Consider the following 17,325-nt stretch of genomic DNA (forward strand, 5'->3'; position numbering starts at 1 on the left):
CTTATTTTCGTTAAGCTATACAATTCATATGAAGTAGATTAATTTAATTTATAAGCTTAAACAATTCATCAGTTGACGTATACAGTACACACAATTCATCAGTTATGCTAAACAAAAAAATACAATACATAGTAAACAGATTAAGTCAATATAAAAACATATTTTAGTTGAGCTATATAAAATTGTACATGTCATTTAAGTAGAATAATTCAATTCACAAGCATAAACAATTCATCAATTGTGTAGAAGGTATGAGTATGTAGAAATTTGGTTAATTCTTTTCTGAACCTTTTCTCGTTGTTCTTCAAATCTTTAAGATTATTAGGCAGTGCATTGAAGACTGTTATACATGAATAGCGAACTCCTTTTTTAAAACAGCTTAGACTAACAGAGGGTAGATGAAGATCTGATTTATGTCTTGTATTAAAATGATGAATGTCTTGATTAGTACTGAATTTATTTTGGTTCTTAATATACAGCATCATTAGGGAAAGAATGTATTCACAAGGTAAAGTCAAGATTTCTAAGTTTCGGAAGATATTTTTACATGAGGTCCTTTTATGCACACCGGTCATTATTCTTATAGCTTTCTTTTGTAAAACAAAAACGTGTTTAGCTTCAGACGAGTTACCCCAGAATATTAATCCATATTTCATTACAGAGTGAAAATATGCAAAGTATGACATTTTAAGTAAGTTTATATCACCAATAGTAGATAAGGATCTTAATGCATAACAGGCAGAGCTCAATTTACGAGTAATACATTCTATATGCGTTTTCCAGTTCAAGTGATTATCCAATTCTAAACCAAGAAACTTTGTGCTTATAGATTCTTTGAGATGAGTTCCATTTAATCGAATACTGTAGGAAACCTGGGCACTATTGTGTGTACTAAATTTGACTGCACTGGTTTTATCAACATTAAGTGCTAGTTTATTTGCATGGAACCATTCATTCATTAGATTGAGCACTGTATTAGAAGTGTTTATAAAATGATCGTATTGTTTGCTTGAAATAATTACACTTGTATCATCTGCAAATAAAATTACTTTAGATAAATTGTTTATGGTCAAGGCTAAATCATTAATATAAACTAGAAACAACAATGGACCTAAAATTGACCCCTGCGGAACACCATGTTTAATATTTTTAAATTCTGAATAAGTAACTTTATGACTATTTGGTACATTTATTTCTACTTTTTGTTTTCTATTTGATAAGTACGATGTAAACCAACCCAACATCTCATCTTTAATACCATAAAACTTCAATTTTTTTACTAATATACTATGGTCTACACAATCAAATGCTTTAGCCAAGTCACAAAAAATCCCACCTACATGTAGTTTCGAATTTAATGAATTTAGTATTTCATCCACCAAACTAAAAGCAGCATTCTCTGTCGATTTTTGTTTTCTAAATCCAAACTGTTCTAAAACTAATATATTGTTGGACTCCAGGTAATGATATAATCTATTATACATAACTTTCTCAAACACTTTTGAAAATGTTGTTAATAATGATATGGGTCTGTAATTAGCAATAGTACATTTATCTCCCTTTTTGTATATTGGTTTTACTATTGAATATTTGAGTCTTTCTGGAAAATTCAATAGTAAAACCAATATACAAAAAGGGAGATAAATGTACTATTGCTAATTACAGACCCATATCATTATTAACAACATTTTCAAAAGTGTTTGAGAAAGTTATGTATAATAGATTATATCATTACAAAGAAATGCAAACTTATATAATAAGTGTTAAATTCCAGAATTTTATACTTCATTAAGGATGTTGCGCTGGTAAATTTTTCGAAAACTGTGATCATTGAATAGCAATTTATAGTACAAGAGAGTAAAATTAGATTTTATCCGCTTCGCTTGGGTGATAATTTCCACGAGCGCATAAAAGCTGTTTACTCTAGTGTGCTATACAAAATTTTATTCATTACTGGTATGTAAATTTAATTTTAAATTGGTCTTTTCTTTGTAATGTGTTGTTGGCGAAGAAGTTCATATATATATTCATTTTATTATTGCTAATATGTTGGTTGTCATGTAGAGAGCGATTTAAAAACATTTAATTCACTGCTGTTAGAAAACTTTTAAGCACTGCTGTGAATAATGTCATTATTTAAGTTGCTAAGGACGGTGAAATAAACACCAGTTTAGATACCAGTCGTGGATAAATGTATTCAATTTACATCATTTTTTTCATAACACGAAAATCATATTAAAGCACAAAAGAATATATTTGTTTCTCTGCCAGTTTAGTTGCTGATTCGATGTATATTTTCTGTAGGCCTAAGGAGCGTTATAAGATACGAAATATGATTGAATTAATTAAGGGGGCATGTACACTTCTTATACCTTAAAATTCTGTTACGTAAAATATAGGCCTAATATAAAATTTAAATTTCTACACCAACTATTGAAGTTTATTCAGGTAAAACAACCTGTATTAGTTTTTTTAGTTATTTAACGACACTGTATCAATTACTAGGTTATTTAGTGTCGATGGGATTGGTGATAGCAAAATGGTATTTGGCGAGATGAGGCCGAGGATTCGCTATAGATTACCTAACATTCGTCTTACTGTTGAGAAAAACCTCGGAAAAACTCCAATCAGATAAATCAGCCAAAGCGAGAACTGAACCCACGCCCGAGTGCAACTTCGGACCGGCAGTCAACTCAGCCAACTGAGCTGCGCCAGTGGCTCTGTATTAGTTCTGAAGTTATGCCTTTTAATGTAAAGTGCGGCATTGGCAGTAATAGCTGTTAAGTGGAAAACGGCATGAGATTTTTTTCTTCTTCGCAAACTATAGGCCTATTCGTTAAAAACCCTTTTTCTGATAATTCCGAAAGTGCTGGATAGAATCGAATTAATTTTTTTCTGCATTCTTAAACATAATGTACAAATTAGTCCAGAATATTTCCGCAAGTTTATTTGCTGTTGGCGATATCTCTTTCGCGTACAGTTCACATACTGTTCGACGAAGTAAATCACGCATAAAATCTTACCGAATTCTGTTTTAGTTTATTTTTTCTTTAGATGGTGTACCGTAATTTTTAATTTCTATGCCCCATATATATTTTTTACCAACTCCGCCGGTTGCGTCCGATGTTAAGTTATTAAGATTTGTACTTATCAATCTGTCTCAACTTTCGATTACTCTATGAATAGAATTTCTAACGATAGACACAATTTTAACACTTTGTTTTCTTAGCTACGCTCCTCTGCAAATAAGATATTCTGTTTTCTTCGACGGTGTTATTTGTTCTTGTCGTGATCTTCAGGTGAATCAGAAGGCCTGGCTGCTCCAACACTCATTAATCATGGCCGGAATAAATTAGACATATTGAAGTGTACAACAGTACAAAACAACACGTCGGCAAATGTATAAAAAGACAGAACGGGTGAAACCCAACAGGTAGAGGCAATGACTTAAATTTGGCAATGCTGGGATCTATTGTATTTCTGCCTCGCGGCTAGGGGTTGAGTAGAGGATGGGGGTTTATGAGGGATTACCAATTCCAAGAAGAGAGGCCGTCATGTTTTCGAGGCAAGTATACTGTCTTCCTCCGACGTGTTTAGTGCTGGGACCTGAGATATTCCTGCCATCGGTGCGGGGGGATTGCAGGTAGATTCTTTTGTTGCTACAGCTAAGCCGAGCGGAGCGGAGTGGGAAGTATTAATCGTCCAAAATATGCAGTCTTCAGTTTGTAGTAGTGTGTGAATATTTTATATACATATTGTTTACCTAGGCTTATGTGATTTTGTTATAAATATATTAAATAATATTGTTGTAATTTTTGCTCAAACATCTCCCTAATGTTAGCTATGTTAATTTTTTATTTTATTTTATTGGGTTATTTTACGACGCTGTATCAACATCTAGGTTATTTAGCGTCTGAATGATATGAAGGTGATAATGCCGGTGAAATGAGTCCGGGGTCCAGCACCGAAAGTTATCCAGCATTTGCTCGTATTGGGTTGAGGGAAAACCCCGGAAAAACCTCAACCAGGTAACTTGCCCCGACCGGGATTCGAACCCGGGCCACCTGGTTTCGCAGCCAGACGCGCTGACCGTTACTCCACAGGTGTAGACGCTATGTTAATATTATATGAATTACTCATACTAAATATTTCACCGTTACAAGTCATTTTTAAGGAAACATGCTGTGGAAAATGGGTCAACGAGAAGAGTAGATATTTTAGCGTACAATGCTGACACTAAACAGGGCATCACTGTGGACTCCACGATACATTTTGAAGTAGAATGTCATCAGTCAGCCGAGGTCCACCTTGAGAAGAAGTCGATCTATGAGTCTACAGTTAACTATTTCAAGCTGAAATATCCCTTAATTCACGTTGAGGTATTCGGCTTGCTCATAGGTATTATATTAAAGATATTTTTTTTATTAATTTGTCCTACAGAATAATATCTGTAATATTGACAATTAATATTTGAGGAGGAAAATTCGCTCCGGCGCCGGGGATCGAACCCGGGTCCTTGGTTCTACGTACCAAGCGCTCTGACTACTGAGCTGACCCCGGCGCCGGAGCGAATTTTTCTCCTCAAATATTAATTGTCAATATTACAGATATTATTGTGTAGGACAAATTAATAAAAAAAAATATCTTTAATATTCTCATAGCTAGCAGTGCATATTTCTGTACAGACTCCTGTCCACTTAACTGCGGAATCACGGCCAAACAAGTCACTCAACTGAGTGCGCTCCTAATATAATGGCAGTTGACATTGGACATATACGTCAACATATATGCCTAACTTGGAGTCAGGTCAAAAGGGAAACATTCAAGGAGGAAGGTTCGGTCCGGTGCTGTGGATTGAATTCGGCGTAGCTCAGTGGTCAGAGCGCTTGGTACGCAGAACCAAGGACCCGGGTTCGATCCCCGGCGGATTTTTCTCCTCAAATATTAATTGCTCATAGGTGCTGGAGGGACTATATCAGCTTTTTTCGAAGAATTTCGACGGCAGTTTGCTCTGCCAATATCTCTGAGGGATGACATTGTGATAATTGTGTTAAAAAGTCCTGCCAAATCCTAATTAATCACATGGTGCCACATTAATAGCAATTGTAATTTTTCACACCCTTTTCTTTGTTTCCCTTTTTTAAAACTTAATATCTATGTTTACATATGTATAATATTTTTTTTGAGGATATACTGAGTCCGTAAGGGCTACCCTCAATGGGGGGCAGTTTAATAATATTATTATTTTTTTAAATTGATTACTTTACAAATTTAATTCAATTCTACTAATCACTAAATTTTATAGTATGATTCTTTTCATTTATATTATTGTAGTTTTATTATGATTTTTATGTTTATTTATTTTATTGTATTTGTATTTCTGATGGTGTGATGGCCTTAACTTCACCAGAATAAATAAATAATAGACTAAATAAATAAATAAAATGTTCTACAATACTTTCCTTCTCTGAACACGTAAGTACGAATGGTTGTATCTCTATCTCTCCAAAAATACGTTAGAAAACTAATAGGCATACTGCTCTCGTAAATTGGGCGAATGTTTTCAGTATGATTGTACTTCCTTCCAGACTGGCGATGTCACTGTTCCCTCCCACTCCAGTACCGCGCTAGACTAGTCGGAACCGCATTCCTCTCAGCCCTAAACTCCTCAGAGGATGGCAGTACTTTCGCACACACCCAAAATAAGTTTTGCTCATGATTGATCTTGTCTCCCTGCTTGCTTTTAAATAAGTGTATCCATAACTGCTATCTAAACTGGTCTTTATATGATATATCATATTACGTAATCTTTCTTGTTAAATTTTAACTTAAAACACCGGTACAACTGCAGCACAGATACTGTACTTTCCAACAATTTTTTTCAAGTTCTTGTCCACAACACTATTGAAAAGAATCTTGGCATGCACCACCATTTCACACAGATCTCCGCTAAATTCGTCCGCTGGCACTGAATTACTAGTTGAAGGTAGATCGTCAGAGTCACTTCTTTATATCAATTTTTCAAATGGTTTATATGTTTTTTTTTTTTTCATTACAGTGCTGCTGTAAATACCTTCTTTTAGAAAAGATTATGTCAGTCCTACATAAATTACACACAATTATGTCGCCACTTAAACAGACATACGTATCGTGTGCCTTCCGAATTCCTCTACCCAATTCTGTACTTTCGTGCTTGCTTTATGAATCCTTATTTCAACTGATAATGCAGAATATCATACACATTGCTTAACTGAAGTATACTGTACTTGTTTAGGAATAAGCAACTGTTGTAGAGTGACCTGTACTGCCCGTTACTTGTGATTGTGAGAAGAGACTGTGCTGGACAAGTCCCGTATATACCCGGTACACACTTATACTCGTTTCAATGTTGTGGGACTAAGAAAACGATCTTTAATCATCATATAACAAAATCAAACAGCAATGCCCTGCACAGGAAGATAGCATCTCTCTAAATCAATTTTATTCATGAATCAACAATATGTGAGTCTTGAATAAACGAATCGGCTCTTTATAAAAGGGCGTAAGTCAGAGTACATTTGCGGGAAATTGAAAAAAAAAACTATTTTAGACGAAAATTATCTGGAAATATGTAATTCCGGTGATGTGGTCTAATAGTCTAGGTTACGTTTGTTGGTTTTCAAAATAATTATACGCGTTATGCAGATAATTAAGGTTTTATTAAGAGTTAAAATATGAAAAAGCCGCCCTTAAAAAAATGTAAAACAAGTAAAATCAAATAAGATATAGATAATTTAGTAATGTTCTTGAATGGCCTTACCGGAAATCATACACAATCAACAAACAAAATGTATAAAAATGATAATGATAAATAAAACGGAAATAGAAAAATATCATGAATGACAGACAAATCAGTCTTTTCGCTTGGAATGTACTGGGCCTATTCTTCAGTCGTCGTACGTTGCATTGCTATCTGTAAGCCAGCTGAAAAGTTCTTCATAAAACGTCATAATCACACTTGTGATGTACTGTTTCATTTTTTTCAAGTTTTCATTTTTTTCTGTTTTGTGTTGCTTACTAAACCATTGATATTACTGGATCCTTTGATGTATTCAACTCTGATATAGGTATGTATACTCAAAGTGGAATAGGCTAAAGATGGTAAAATTGATTCTCTCATTATTTTGTTCCTTGTTTCTTCAGAAACAACAGTCTTTTTGCAATATTTCTTCTGTTTTCAGCTATTCTCACTCAACCACCATTCCAAATTCAATAGTTTTAAAAAGTCGCATGTCAATAACTACCTCCCATTTAAAACAAATTGTGATTTTAACTGCCTCTAATAAGCCAACGAACAATGACATTGGCGACCTTCCAAACAAAAACGATAGGTTGTCAAAAATGACAACTTACGCCTTTTAAAAAATAATTCAGATCTGTGCAATTACATCTGCAGATATAGTTGTAATATTTTGACATTCTTGCACAAATTCGATTTAAGCGCTCCTTCACACGAAGCTACCACGGCCGCTCCACCATGGTGGCCCCAGCAGGTGTTTGCATTATTTCAAATGTAACCTTTCAGACGTGGTGCTGCTCGGGTGTCTGCTGGCGCGCCCAGAATTCCAGGTGGCAAGCAAGGCGATTTTTCAAGCGGCCAAACTGGCAGCGGCACCAGATGCTTACATTGACTCAAACGGAGCTCTCCATACGAGACGCGACTTTCTGTGCGTCCAGAAGTGTATTGCTCTTTTACTAAATGCTGAGGGGGTGAGATACCTCTACTTCTTCCCCTGACCTACTTGCGGCGCCGTGGAGCTCCTCAAGTTGGGGTGTGACATCCGCCCTCTCCTCGGCTGGCTGCTGTCCACGCTCCCCTCTCCAACGCTCCGACGCAGTTGCCATCGAAGCCCCGTCCCTCGGGTTGGTGCTAGGCAGCTTGTCCACCCTCGTCTGTAGGCCCGCCTGCGACTTCTTCTCCCCTCTGGCGCGCTCCAAGGTGGTCGCCTTTGTCGGACTGTCACTGGGCTGCTTCCGGTCTGCGGTGTTCGCTTTTGAGGCGTTTCCGGCACTAACAGTTGGGCTGCTTTTCTTCCCTTTGTTCTCCGACCCCGGATTTCTCTCTTCTGAAGCCACCACTGTATCCTATATATTCCTCTCTCCTGACTTCCCCCATCTTCCTTCAAGCTGTCCACTGCCTCCAGTTCGACTCTTGACCACAGTCTGCCGTTAACTACGGGCTTGTCGTACTGGATGACAGCATGACATCCCTGACGCCGGGCCTCGAACATATGGCGTTTGAGAAATTCTCTCGCCTAACCCGCTCACTGAAGTCCTCACTTATATACACGCCACTCCCACGTAGGTATTTTGCGTCTTGCAAAATCATAAGTTTTAATTTATATGTTATTTTTGTATTTATTGTGTCTTTTTTATCGTGTGTGTATGTGTTTTTTTTATGTATTACCATTATATTGATTAGTTGGATTATTTCGTGCAGTCTCAATAAGGAATTGAATTGTTTATATATATATATATATATATATATATATATATTTTTCACTGTGTTTTTTTCTCTCTCTTTTCATATCTTACATTTATTTTATTTATTTATTATTTTTGTGAAATTTGGTTTGAAGTTAGATTAGTTGTAATTGTGATAATTAATGATAACGGTAGTAATAATAATAATAACTGTTGTTTTACTATTTTATTATTAGTAGTATTATTTCTGTTTTCTTTGAAGATTCAAACTGTGCATAGTTACAGCACGAATGGCCGTACGGGCTCGTGCGAAGGATCTTGTGTACACGAGTTTGTATAATTTATCATGCATCAATAAATGCACTTATCTATCTACCTATCTATCTTTTTCTAAAGTGTTGAGAAATGAATACAGAAGAAGGAAACTCTAATTTTGATGTAGACAGTTCATACACGAAGTTCGTCGAGTCCTGCTTTGTGTAATATGAATTCCGAAGAATATTCGAATAGGAATTTGTAGAATAAGAAGAAGAAGAAGAAGAGCTGGGAGTATCTCGTGATCATTTTTCTAAACAAAGAGACCACAGCCGCAGAGAAAATTTAATTCGGGAAGTTCGATTGATGTTAAATTATTGTATAATTTAGAAAGTATAGGAGTTCCACGAAATAGATGGAACAGAAATGCTATTTACTGTTTATTACTCAATAATCATCTTAATTACTACACTGATTAATGCAAAATGATAGAATACAAATTCTCTGCGGTTTAGAGATTTTAAATTCCATGTGTTGCCATTCCAATTTACCTTCTGCGCTACGAAAGTAGTCTGCAAACTTGTCCCGAATTGCTATAGCTCCATTTGTTCTCTAGCTTTCTAAATTATATTCATTCAGTCATTCATAGTGTTCTGCCAAAGGGCAGGTCTTTCACTGAAAACCCAGTATTCTCCAGTCTTTCCTATTTTCTGCCTTCCTCTTTGTCTCCTCATGTGATTCATATATCTTAATACCGTCTATCATCTGAAATCTTCTTCTGCCCTGAACTCTTCTCCCGTTCACCATTCCTTCCAGAGCATCCTTCAGTAGGCAGTTTCTTCTCGTCCAGTGGCCCAGTCAATTCCTTTTCCTCTTCCTGATCATTTTCAGCATCATTCCTTTTTCAACCACTCTTTCCAACACAGCTTCGTTTCTTATTCTGTCTGTCCATTTCACACGCTCTATCCTTCTCAATATCCACATTTGAAATACTTCTATTCGCTTCTCTTCACTTCGTCGTAATGTCCATGTATGTATTCTACAAATAGCTATCTTTTCTTCAGAATGTCATTAAGAATAAAAGTATTTCTACTAACATGGAAGATGTTGTTGAAGAAAGGCTCTCTACCGGCTCTACTGTGCAAAGTATGGAAGACAAAACAAGCAGAAGGAAGATAGTAGAAAAGGTGTGTCCCGACGTAGAACATCTAATTAATGTGCTACAAAATAATATGGAACAAAGAAGAAAACGAAAAAAGTCAAGGGAAGAAGATGATGATCGGTTATCCCTATTAAGCTTATCACTTCTCAATCCTATGAAAAATGTTCTGGAATATTTACGTTTTGGCGTGCGCAAGCAAATCATGAAAATTATTGACAATACAAAAACAAAAATGTTTCTTACCACTCCAAACAGTTACCTTCAGCAGCACCAATATCCTCAAAATTATAGGTTGACCTCACTACAACCTGTCATAAATTTAACTCAAATTGCTTCCCCTGACAGAAACACATCTCAAAACAGCTGCCAATCTGAAATCGAGAGTCTTTTCCAGGACTAGAAATGTGTGATATGCAAAAAATTTGTTTGTGAAACCTTTCTACTCGCATTAAATCATAATCTGTATTAAAATTTAATAATCAATTCAATCAGATTCTATTGTCCACTGATGGTATACTGTCTCTCATATTTGAAGGGTACACGGGAAAAACGATCAAGGTCCATAAAAAATCGAAATTGAGTTAATAATGCTCTCTTATAGTGGAAAGGAAGCACTATCATGTGGTCTAGCTAGTAATAAGAAATCATCGTTCTTGACATTCCACTACGTCAATTTCTATTAAATGCACACATAACAAAGTATTAAGTGCTTAAACATTAAAATTCGTTTTTCTCGAAACTTTCTAAAATGGACCTTGATCGTTATTCCCGTGTACCCTTCATTTGTATTCACACCGGTCAAATGATCCTTTAGACATTCAAATAACTCGCTGTATAAACTACTAGGTTATTTAGCGTCGATGAGATTGGTGATAGCGAGATGATATTTGGCGAGTTGAGGCCGAGGATTCGCCATAGATTACCTTGCATTCACATTACGGTTAGGGAAAACCTTCGAAAAAAACCCAACCGGGGATCGAACTCGCTCTCGAAAGCAACTTCAGATCGGTAGGCAAGAGCCTTAACCGACTGAGCCACGCCGGTGGCTATATGTGTGTGTGTGTGTGAGTGTGTGTGTGTGTGTCGGCCTGGTTGGCGCAGTTGGTATAGCCCTGGCCTTCTATGCCCGAGTTTGCGGGTTCGATCCCGAGCCCGATCGATGGCATTTAAGTGTGCTTAAATGCGACAGGCTAATGTCAGTAGATTTACTGGCATGTAAAAGAACTCCTGCGAGACAAAATTCCGGCACACCGTCGACGCTGATATAACCTCGGCAGTTGCGAGCGTCGTTAAATAAAACAACATTATATATATTATATATATATATATATATATATATATATATATATATATAATCTTATCGGGATATTAGTTCCTTCGTCTTTCAATTATTTGTTTCCTTTACTGTTTGTTGAATCACTCGTTTTCAATTCACGCTTTCCGCCACTTGTTCACTCATTTAATTTCATTCGTTCATACATCCTTTGTTATTTTATTAATTTTCATTAATTCCTCCACACCATTCCGACAACTGTTCATTCATTTATTCTTCATGAAGTCCTTTGTTATTTTATTCATTCTTTCATTCGTTCCTCTTAATTGTTCGTCTATTTCATTCTCCATTTCTTTCCTTTTTTGTTGTATTTCATTCTTCCAGTTCATTTCTTTTATCACTTATTCTTCCGTTCGTTCGTTCATTCATTCGCTCTGAATTTCTGTTGCAGATCCGAGAACTCGTGATTGGTTCCTTACTGGCTCGCCATGGACACTCTTCGCCGTTCTGGGAACGTATCTGTTTGTTGTAAAAGTTGCTGGCCCACGCTTTATGAAAGACAGACCTGCCTATAATATCGATGGAATCATCGCAGTTTATAACATCGCACAAGTAATCATGTGCTCTTACATTTTTATAAGAGTAAGTACACAGAGGGTACGAAACTTAATCAAGAATCACTTCAAATTTGTAAAACAGAGTTAGGTCTACAATGAAAAGTGACAATCTGTGAACAAAGTTTTCACATTGTAGTCCCGTCTTCTTTACCGACATTCCAATATTTCTTGACTTACTGGAGTTCTCTCAGGGAACGAAGCAAATTTTAACAGCATGCATGCTGCGCTCGATGCAGAATAACCTACGCGAACGAAAGCAATGAGTTGTTGACGCTGTTGCTGTCTTTCTACCATATCTGCCATCCTGAAAAGTGATGACGAGGCAGACTGTCAAGGATGTTAACGCTCCCTGTGAAAAATACAGGTAAACAAAAAGTACAGAATGCCAAACTTCAATATTAACTGAAGAATGGTAAACAGCATTACTTTAGTATTTCCATTATTAAAACAAATAAAACTAAATTCTATGTTTACAATTGTAAAATGTTTTAATATTGTAGTTATACATATTTTTGAAAGCTATAAATCAGATAATTATAAATGCAGACGGGTTTAATAGCAGACAGGAGTATTGCCCGGGGGAGTGGTTGTGCTATTTACTAAACATTCAATCGACTTCCAGGCGATGACGCCACTTGGAACTTGTGTAAGTAGTGTTTATGAAGACTAACGGAGATTCGAACTTATTATAACCAATGGTATCTGGTTCAGACCCATGCTTAAGCTACCAACCAACGCCACAAAGGCTCATACTTCAATCCGGCTGATTACGTAGCTTTCTCGTTCTTCTTCGTTTCGATAAATTTTCTACCCGTTTAGATAGATTTAGATATCAAAGGTATTGCTATTTCACTCTTCAGAGTCCCTGATGCAGCTAGAGTCAAACCCTTCGTTTTATTTTATAACATATTTCATTCCTCTAGAAGAAAATAATTTATGTGAAAGACCAGTCATTAAAAATACCAAGACAAATACAGTAATTTCAATTATGACCTTCTTGTGTTTTTGGATTTCACGAAATGATAGCATTTCGACTATCCAAAGTTGTTGCTTCTGAAATATTACGATAAACTGATATAATTTTATACGGAATCTATACATGTTACATAGTTAAAACTGAACAGAATTGTTCTATTCACTAGTCGTAATCAATATACAGGTTAGTTAAAAGTCCCGCACCACCTAAATAACTTTTGAAGCATATAGTTCAGTGACATGAAACTTGGTATGTGAGGATAACCATATACTAAGAACTCAATAATGGTATTACCGAGTATTTTCTACTTCCGGTTTAACCGGAAGTAACTCCAACTCTCTTATCTGAAATGGAACTCCTAATATATATATATATATATATATATATATATATTTGAATAGTGCTCATTAAGAGCTTTTCAAAAAGTACCTACACTTGATACTTCTGTACAACTTCAGTGTTGTAAGTCAAGAAAACAAAAGTGTGTATCAAATATTAAAATAATAAAATAATCCTTCCTTAACAAAAACAAAACAAAGCTACCTCACCTTCTAAATTCTGTGTTCAAACTGGTATCCCTCAGCTGCTTGGTAATGTTTCAGTCGATCATGAAACCATTTAAGGAATGATTTAACCGGGTTTTAGGAATATCTTTCATCACTTCCATTATTCGATGCTCTAATGTTCTAAGTTATTGGATCTTTCTCGATATACTACTGACTTCAAATGGCCCCACAAAAAGAAGTCCAAAGGCGACAAATCTGGGGCTCTAGCTGGCCACTCTATGTGACATCTCCTACCAATCCATCTTTGTGGAAAAACCTGGTATAAATGCTCACGAACATTCCATCTTGTTGGAAATAGATGTAATTTCTGGGTAGACGATGGTTGACTGGATGTGGAAACAAGTCTGCGATGGCCGGTACTACTTAATTTTGGAGCAAATCCAAGTATCTATTAGAATTTAGCGTTTCTCTAAAGAAAAAAGAATCAATAATATGGCCATCAATGATCCCAGCCCAAACATTAAGTTACTGTGTGTGGTTCTCCTCCATTCATTATGGATTTACGTCTGACCAGTATCGGCATGTGTGTCTGTTGACAAATCCATTCAAGCAGAATGTAGTTTATCTGAGAATAAAATTTGTCTCAGAAAAGCCAGATTGTTGTTAATGCGCTCCATCGTTAATAAAATTCATAAACCTGCATCCTTTATGTCCTCGTCCTCTGAAAGTTCCTGCGAAAGTTGCATTTTATAAGGATGTTGCTTGGAACTTGTAAGGATTTTCATCTCGGAACTTTAGCTTATATTAAATTCTAACGCCAAATTTGTAGTAGATACTTATGGATTTTCTTGCATACGGAGGAGAACGTCCAATGAATTATTATCATCAGTTGCACTTCTCGGGCGACCTGATCTTGGTAAGTCCTTTAGTGAATTCCCTTACTTTCGTTGTCACTGTTGTATGTGTAATTGGATTGCGATCCGGATGCATATCATTAAATAAATTCTCCGGCTCTCTATGAGATCGTTGTCTGTCTCTATAGTCAAAAATCATTAAAATTTGAATTCTTTCCCTTTCGCTCAACGTCAGACAGACACACTAAAATGTCAGATTCAATTCCTTAAATAAGATGTCTGTATCAATAAACATGTTTCCATGGATATAAACAATGAACAATCAAATGAGAGTAAACAAAAGAAGAGTATTTCATAAATATAAACAAAGGACAGTCAAATGACAGTAAACAAAAGAAGCGTTTTATAACCCGTCTGACAAAATATTGCAGTTTTCAGGTGAGGACGCTCGTGTATCTTGAATGAGATCCTCTCAGTCTTGATGCGTGGCGAATCAGCTGGAGAAATATTGGTACAGTCTGACAATAAAAACATCAACAGCTGTTATGAAAATAATCAAATACAATCACCAATATCATAATTGAATTTACTTTTTCTGTCATATCGCTGGCTCAATATTACAATGTTCTATGTCTATATCCAATTAGAAGTAGAGTCAGTAGAAGAAAAAATCACCAGATACAAATTCAATTGGCTAGATCATGTAAGAAGAATGGAAAATTCAAGAATCCCAAAAATTATGATGCAATATAAACCTAGAGGACATCGTCGACCAGGAAGACCGTTAAGAAGACTGCTAGATGGGGCCGAAACAGGTCTACAGAGGCCTAATTCGGGAATGATGATGATGATGATGTCTATATCAGAAATATTACTACATACACCCTTGTAACATTTAGCCAGCGATAGGTACGGTATATACACGTACCTTATTCCAGAAGTAGCTGTATGCCCGGGGCAGAGGTCTCAATTTCATCTGCACTATCAGTTGAACTGCCTTCGTCTGCTTTATCTGGCCTATCATAATTCATCTCATCTTCATCACACTCTTCAACAATACTTACAATGCCTATGTACTTGAAGACGGTCTGTGGGCGGTCTCACACATCTCTCACATAGAGGGCTGTGCACGTACTGTGTCGTAACCACCGGGAATCACGGGACCGAAATCGCCTGGCCAAGTGATTCCAGACAGTACAGTCCGCGCACAGTCCTCTATGTGAAAATCGAAAACAGCTTGTCAATATAAATCAAATGGAGACTACTGCTTACCCATCCACGGGAACCCGACAGTCCCCGTACAGTACCCTATGTGAAAACCGGCCTCTACTGTGCTCCCCACTTCCTAGAGTAGGAGTACACTAAAGTCTGACAAGGCTGGTCTAGGTCTAGTCTCTAGAAGATCACAGTTTCAGTACCGAGTGGTGACGGGATTCTTTCTCATGGCCAAACTTCCGAACCGACTAAATACTTCTAAAGCGAATTCCTGCCGATACTACTGTTGCATTAGTAAGCCTCGATCGACTCTCATTTTAACTCAGCAAATATAACGTTAAATAACGTGGAATGTAATATAAATTGGGAATTTTGTATTCAATTCTGAAATAATTGTTTGTTAAACACAGAAATCATTAAACTAATCTTATTATTTTACAGGGTTTTACGTTCGGATGGGGAACGAAACTGCGCTTCTACTGCGAACCAGTGGACACTTCCAGTAAGCCACTTGCTTTTGAAGTAAGTATTGTCATGTCCCAGGCTGCAGTTCCAGGATCGACGGACTCCTCTCGAAGACATAGGTTGTACGTAATCCTTGAAATACCGGCGACGACCACAGATGTTAGAATATGAGTTGAGTTGATGAAATAACTAGAAGGATTACTGTGCTAGCTCACGTTTATTAACGGTTATAATTATATCAGGCCGAAATGATAGCCGAAGCTTAGTCACAGAATTTAAGTCGCTAAATGAAAACAGATACAAAGTTACAAAATGTTAAATATACAAAGTTACAGAATGTTAGAGTCGACTAGCGCAGATTGCGCGTCAGAAAATACACAGTTCGCAAGTGAGCAAAGAAACACAGAATACGCAAGTGAGCGATGGGTCCGGGCAAGTCAAAACTTATATAGGGAACAACAGTCATTCAGGGAGGACACCTGTCGTGCGAGCGTCCCTCACGCGTTGAGTTATGTGGCATGGGACATGTTCCCTTCAAAACATAAGAATTGTGAACAACAATTAGGGCATACAAATCCCGATAAATGATGACTAGCCCAGCCCATCTGTGAGCTGTGAGGCAGCTTTAAATTACTTTCAAAGCCTTTTCAAAGTTTCTGTACAAGAGCTGAAATACTTTTCAAAACTTGTGAATGCTCCTTAGAATTTTCTCCCGTAGTCTGTCAGTTTTCCATTCGTCTTCATAAATGTCTGTCACACTAAAACGATATTTCACTTGAAATGTTCTAGCTCGGAATAAACGTCAAATATATTACCCTATAACATAGGACAAGTGACATTTAATGTAAAGAAAGGGGAAACAACTATTCTAAACCTTAGACAGTGGGGTCACTTTCTGAGGTATCCTCTACAGTATGATGAAATAAAAATATTTGTGCAGTGCGCTTGTTTTACTCATATACCACGAAGCGGCACTTTCGCTGTCCGCAAGCTGCTATTCTGGCTGGCGTCATGCGGCCAGGCAAAATAGTCGCTATAGAATCTTATACTCTCTATTATTAAATTAAAATACTTACTTACTTCCCGGCTCTTAAGGAACCTGGAGGTTCATTGCCGCCCTCACATAAGCCCGCCAATGGTCCCTATCCTGAGCAAGATTAATCCAGTCTCTATCATCATATCCCACCTCCCTCAAATCCATTTTAATATTATCTTCCCATCTACGTCTCGGCCTCCCTAAAGGTCTCTTTCCGTCCGGCCTTCCAACTAACACTCTATATGCATTTCTGGATTCGCCCATACGTGCTACATGCCCTGCCCATCGCAAACGTTTGGATTTAATGTTCCTAATTGTGTCAGGTGAAGAATACAATGCGTGCAGTTCTGTGTTGTGTAACTTTCTCCATTCTCCTGTAACTTCATCCCTTTTAGCCCCAAATATTTTCCTAAGCAGCTTATTCTCAAACACCCTTAACCAATGTTCCTCTCTCAAAGTGAGAGTCCAATTTTCACAACTATAAAGAACAACCGGTAATATAA

At 36.8% G+C, this 17,325-nt stretch overlaps 1 protein-coding gene across 5 annotated transcripts in view; it reads left to right on the forward strand.

Moving 5' to 3' along the window:
• The window catches only part of LOC138710595 (very long chain fatty acid elongase 7-like), a 73,057-nt gene that overhangs the window by 11,059 nt on the left and 44,673 nt on the right, over positions 1-17,325 (forward strand). For all 5 annotated transcript variants that reach the window (XR_011335276.1, XM_069841594.1, XM_069841595.1 and 2 more), the window contains 2 exons: positions 11,605-11,795; positions 15,763-15,843. Coding sequence is in view for 4 of the 5 variants with exons in the window: in XM_069841594.1 (XP_069697695.1) it covers positions 11,605-11,795; positions 15,763-15,843 (272 nt within the window). In the remaining variant the exon portion in view is untranslated. The remainder of the gene's footprint in view (positions 1-11,604; positions 11,796-15,762; positions 15,844-17,325) is intronic.

The sequence above is a fragment of the Periplaneta americana genome, chromosome 12 (genome assembly GCF_040183065.1).
Source record: "Periplaneta americana isolate PAMFEO1 chromosome 12, P.americana_PAMFEO1_priV1, whole genome shotgun sequence".
Lineage (NCBI taxonomy): Eukaryota > Metazoa > Arthropoda > Insecta > Blattodea > Blattidae > Periplaneta > Periplaneta americana.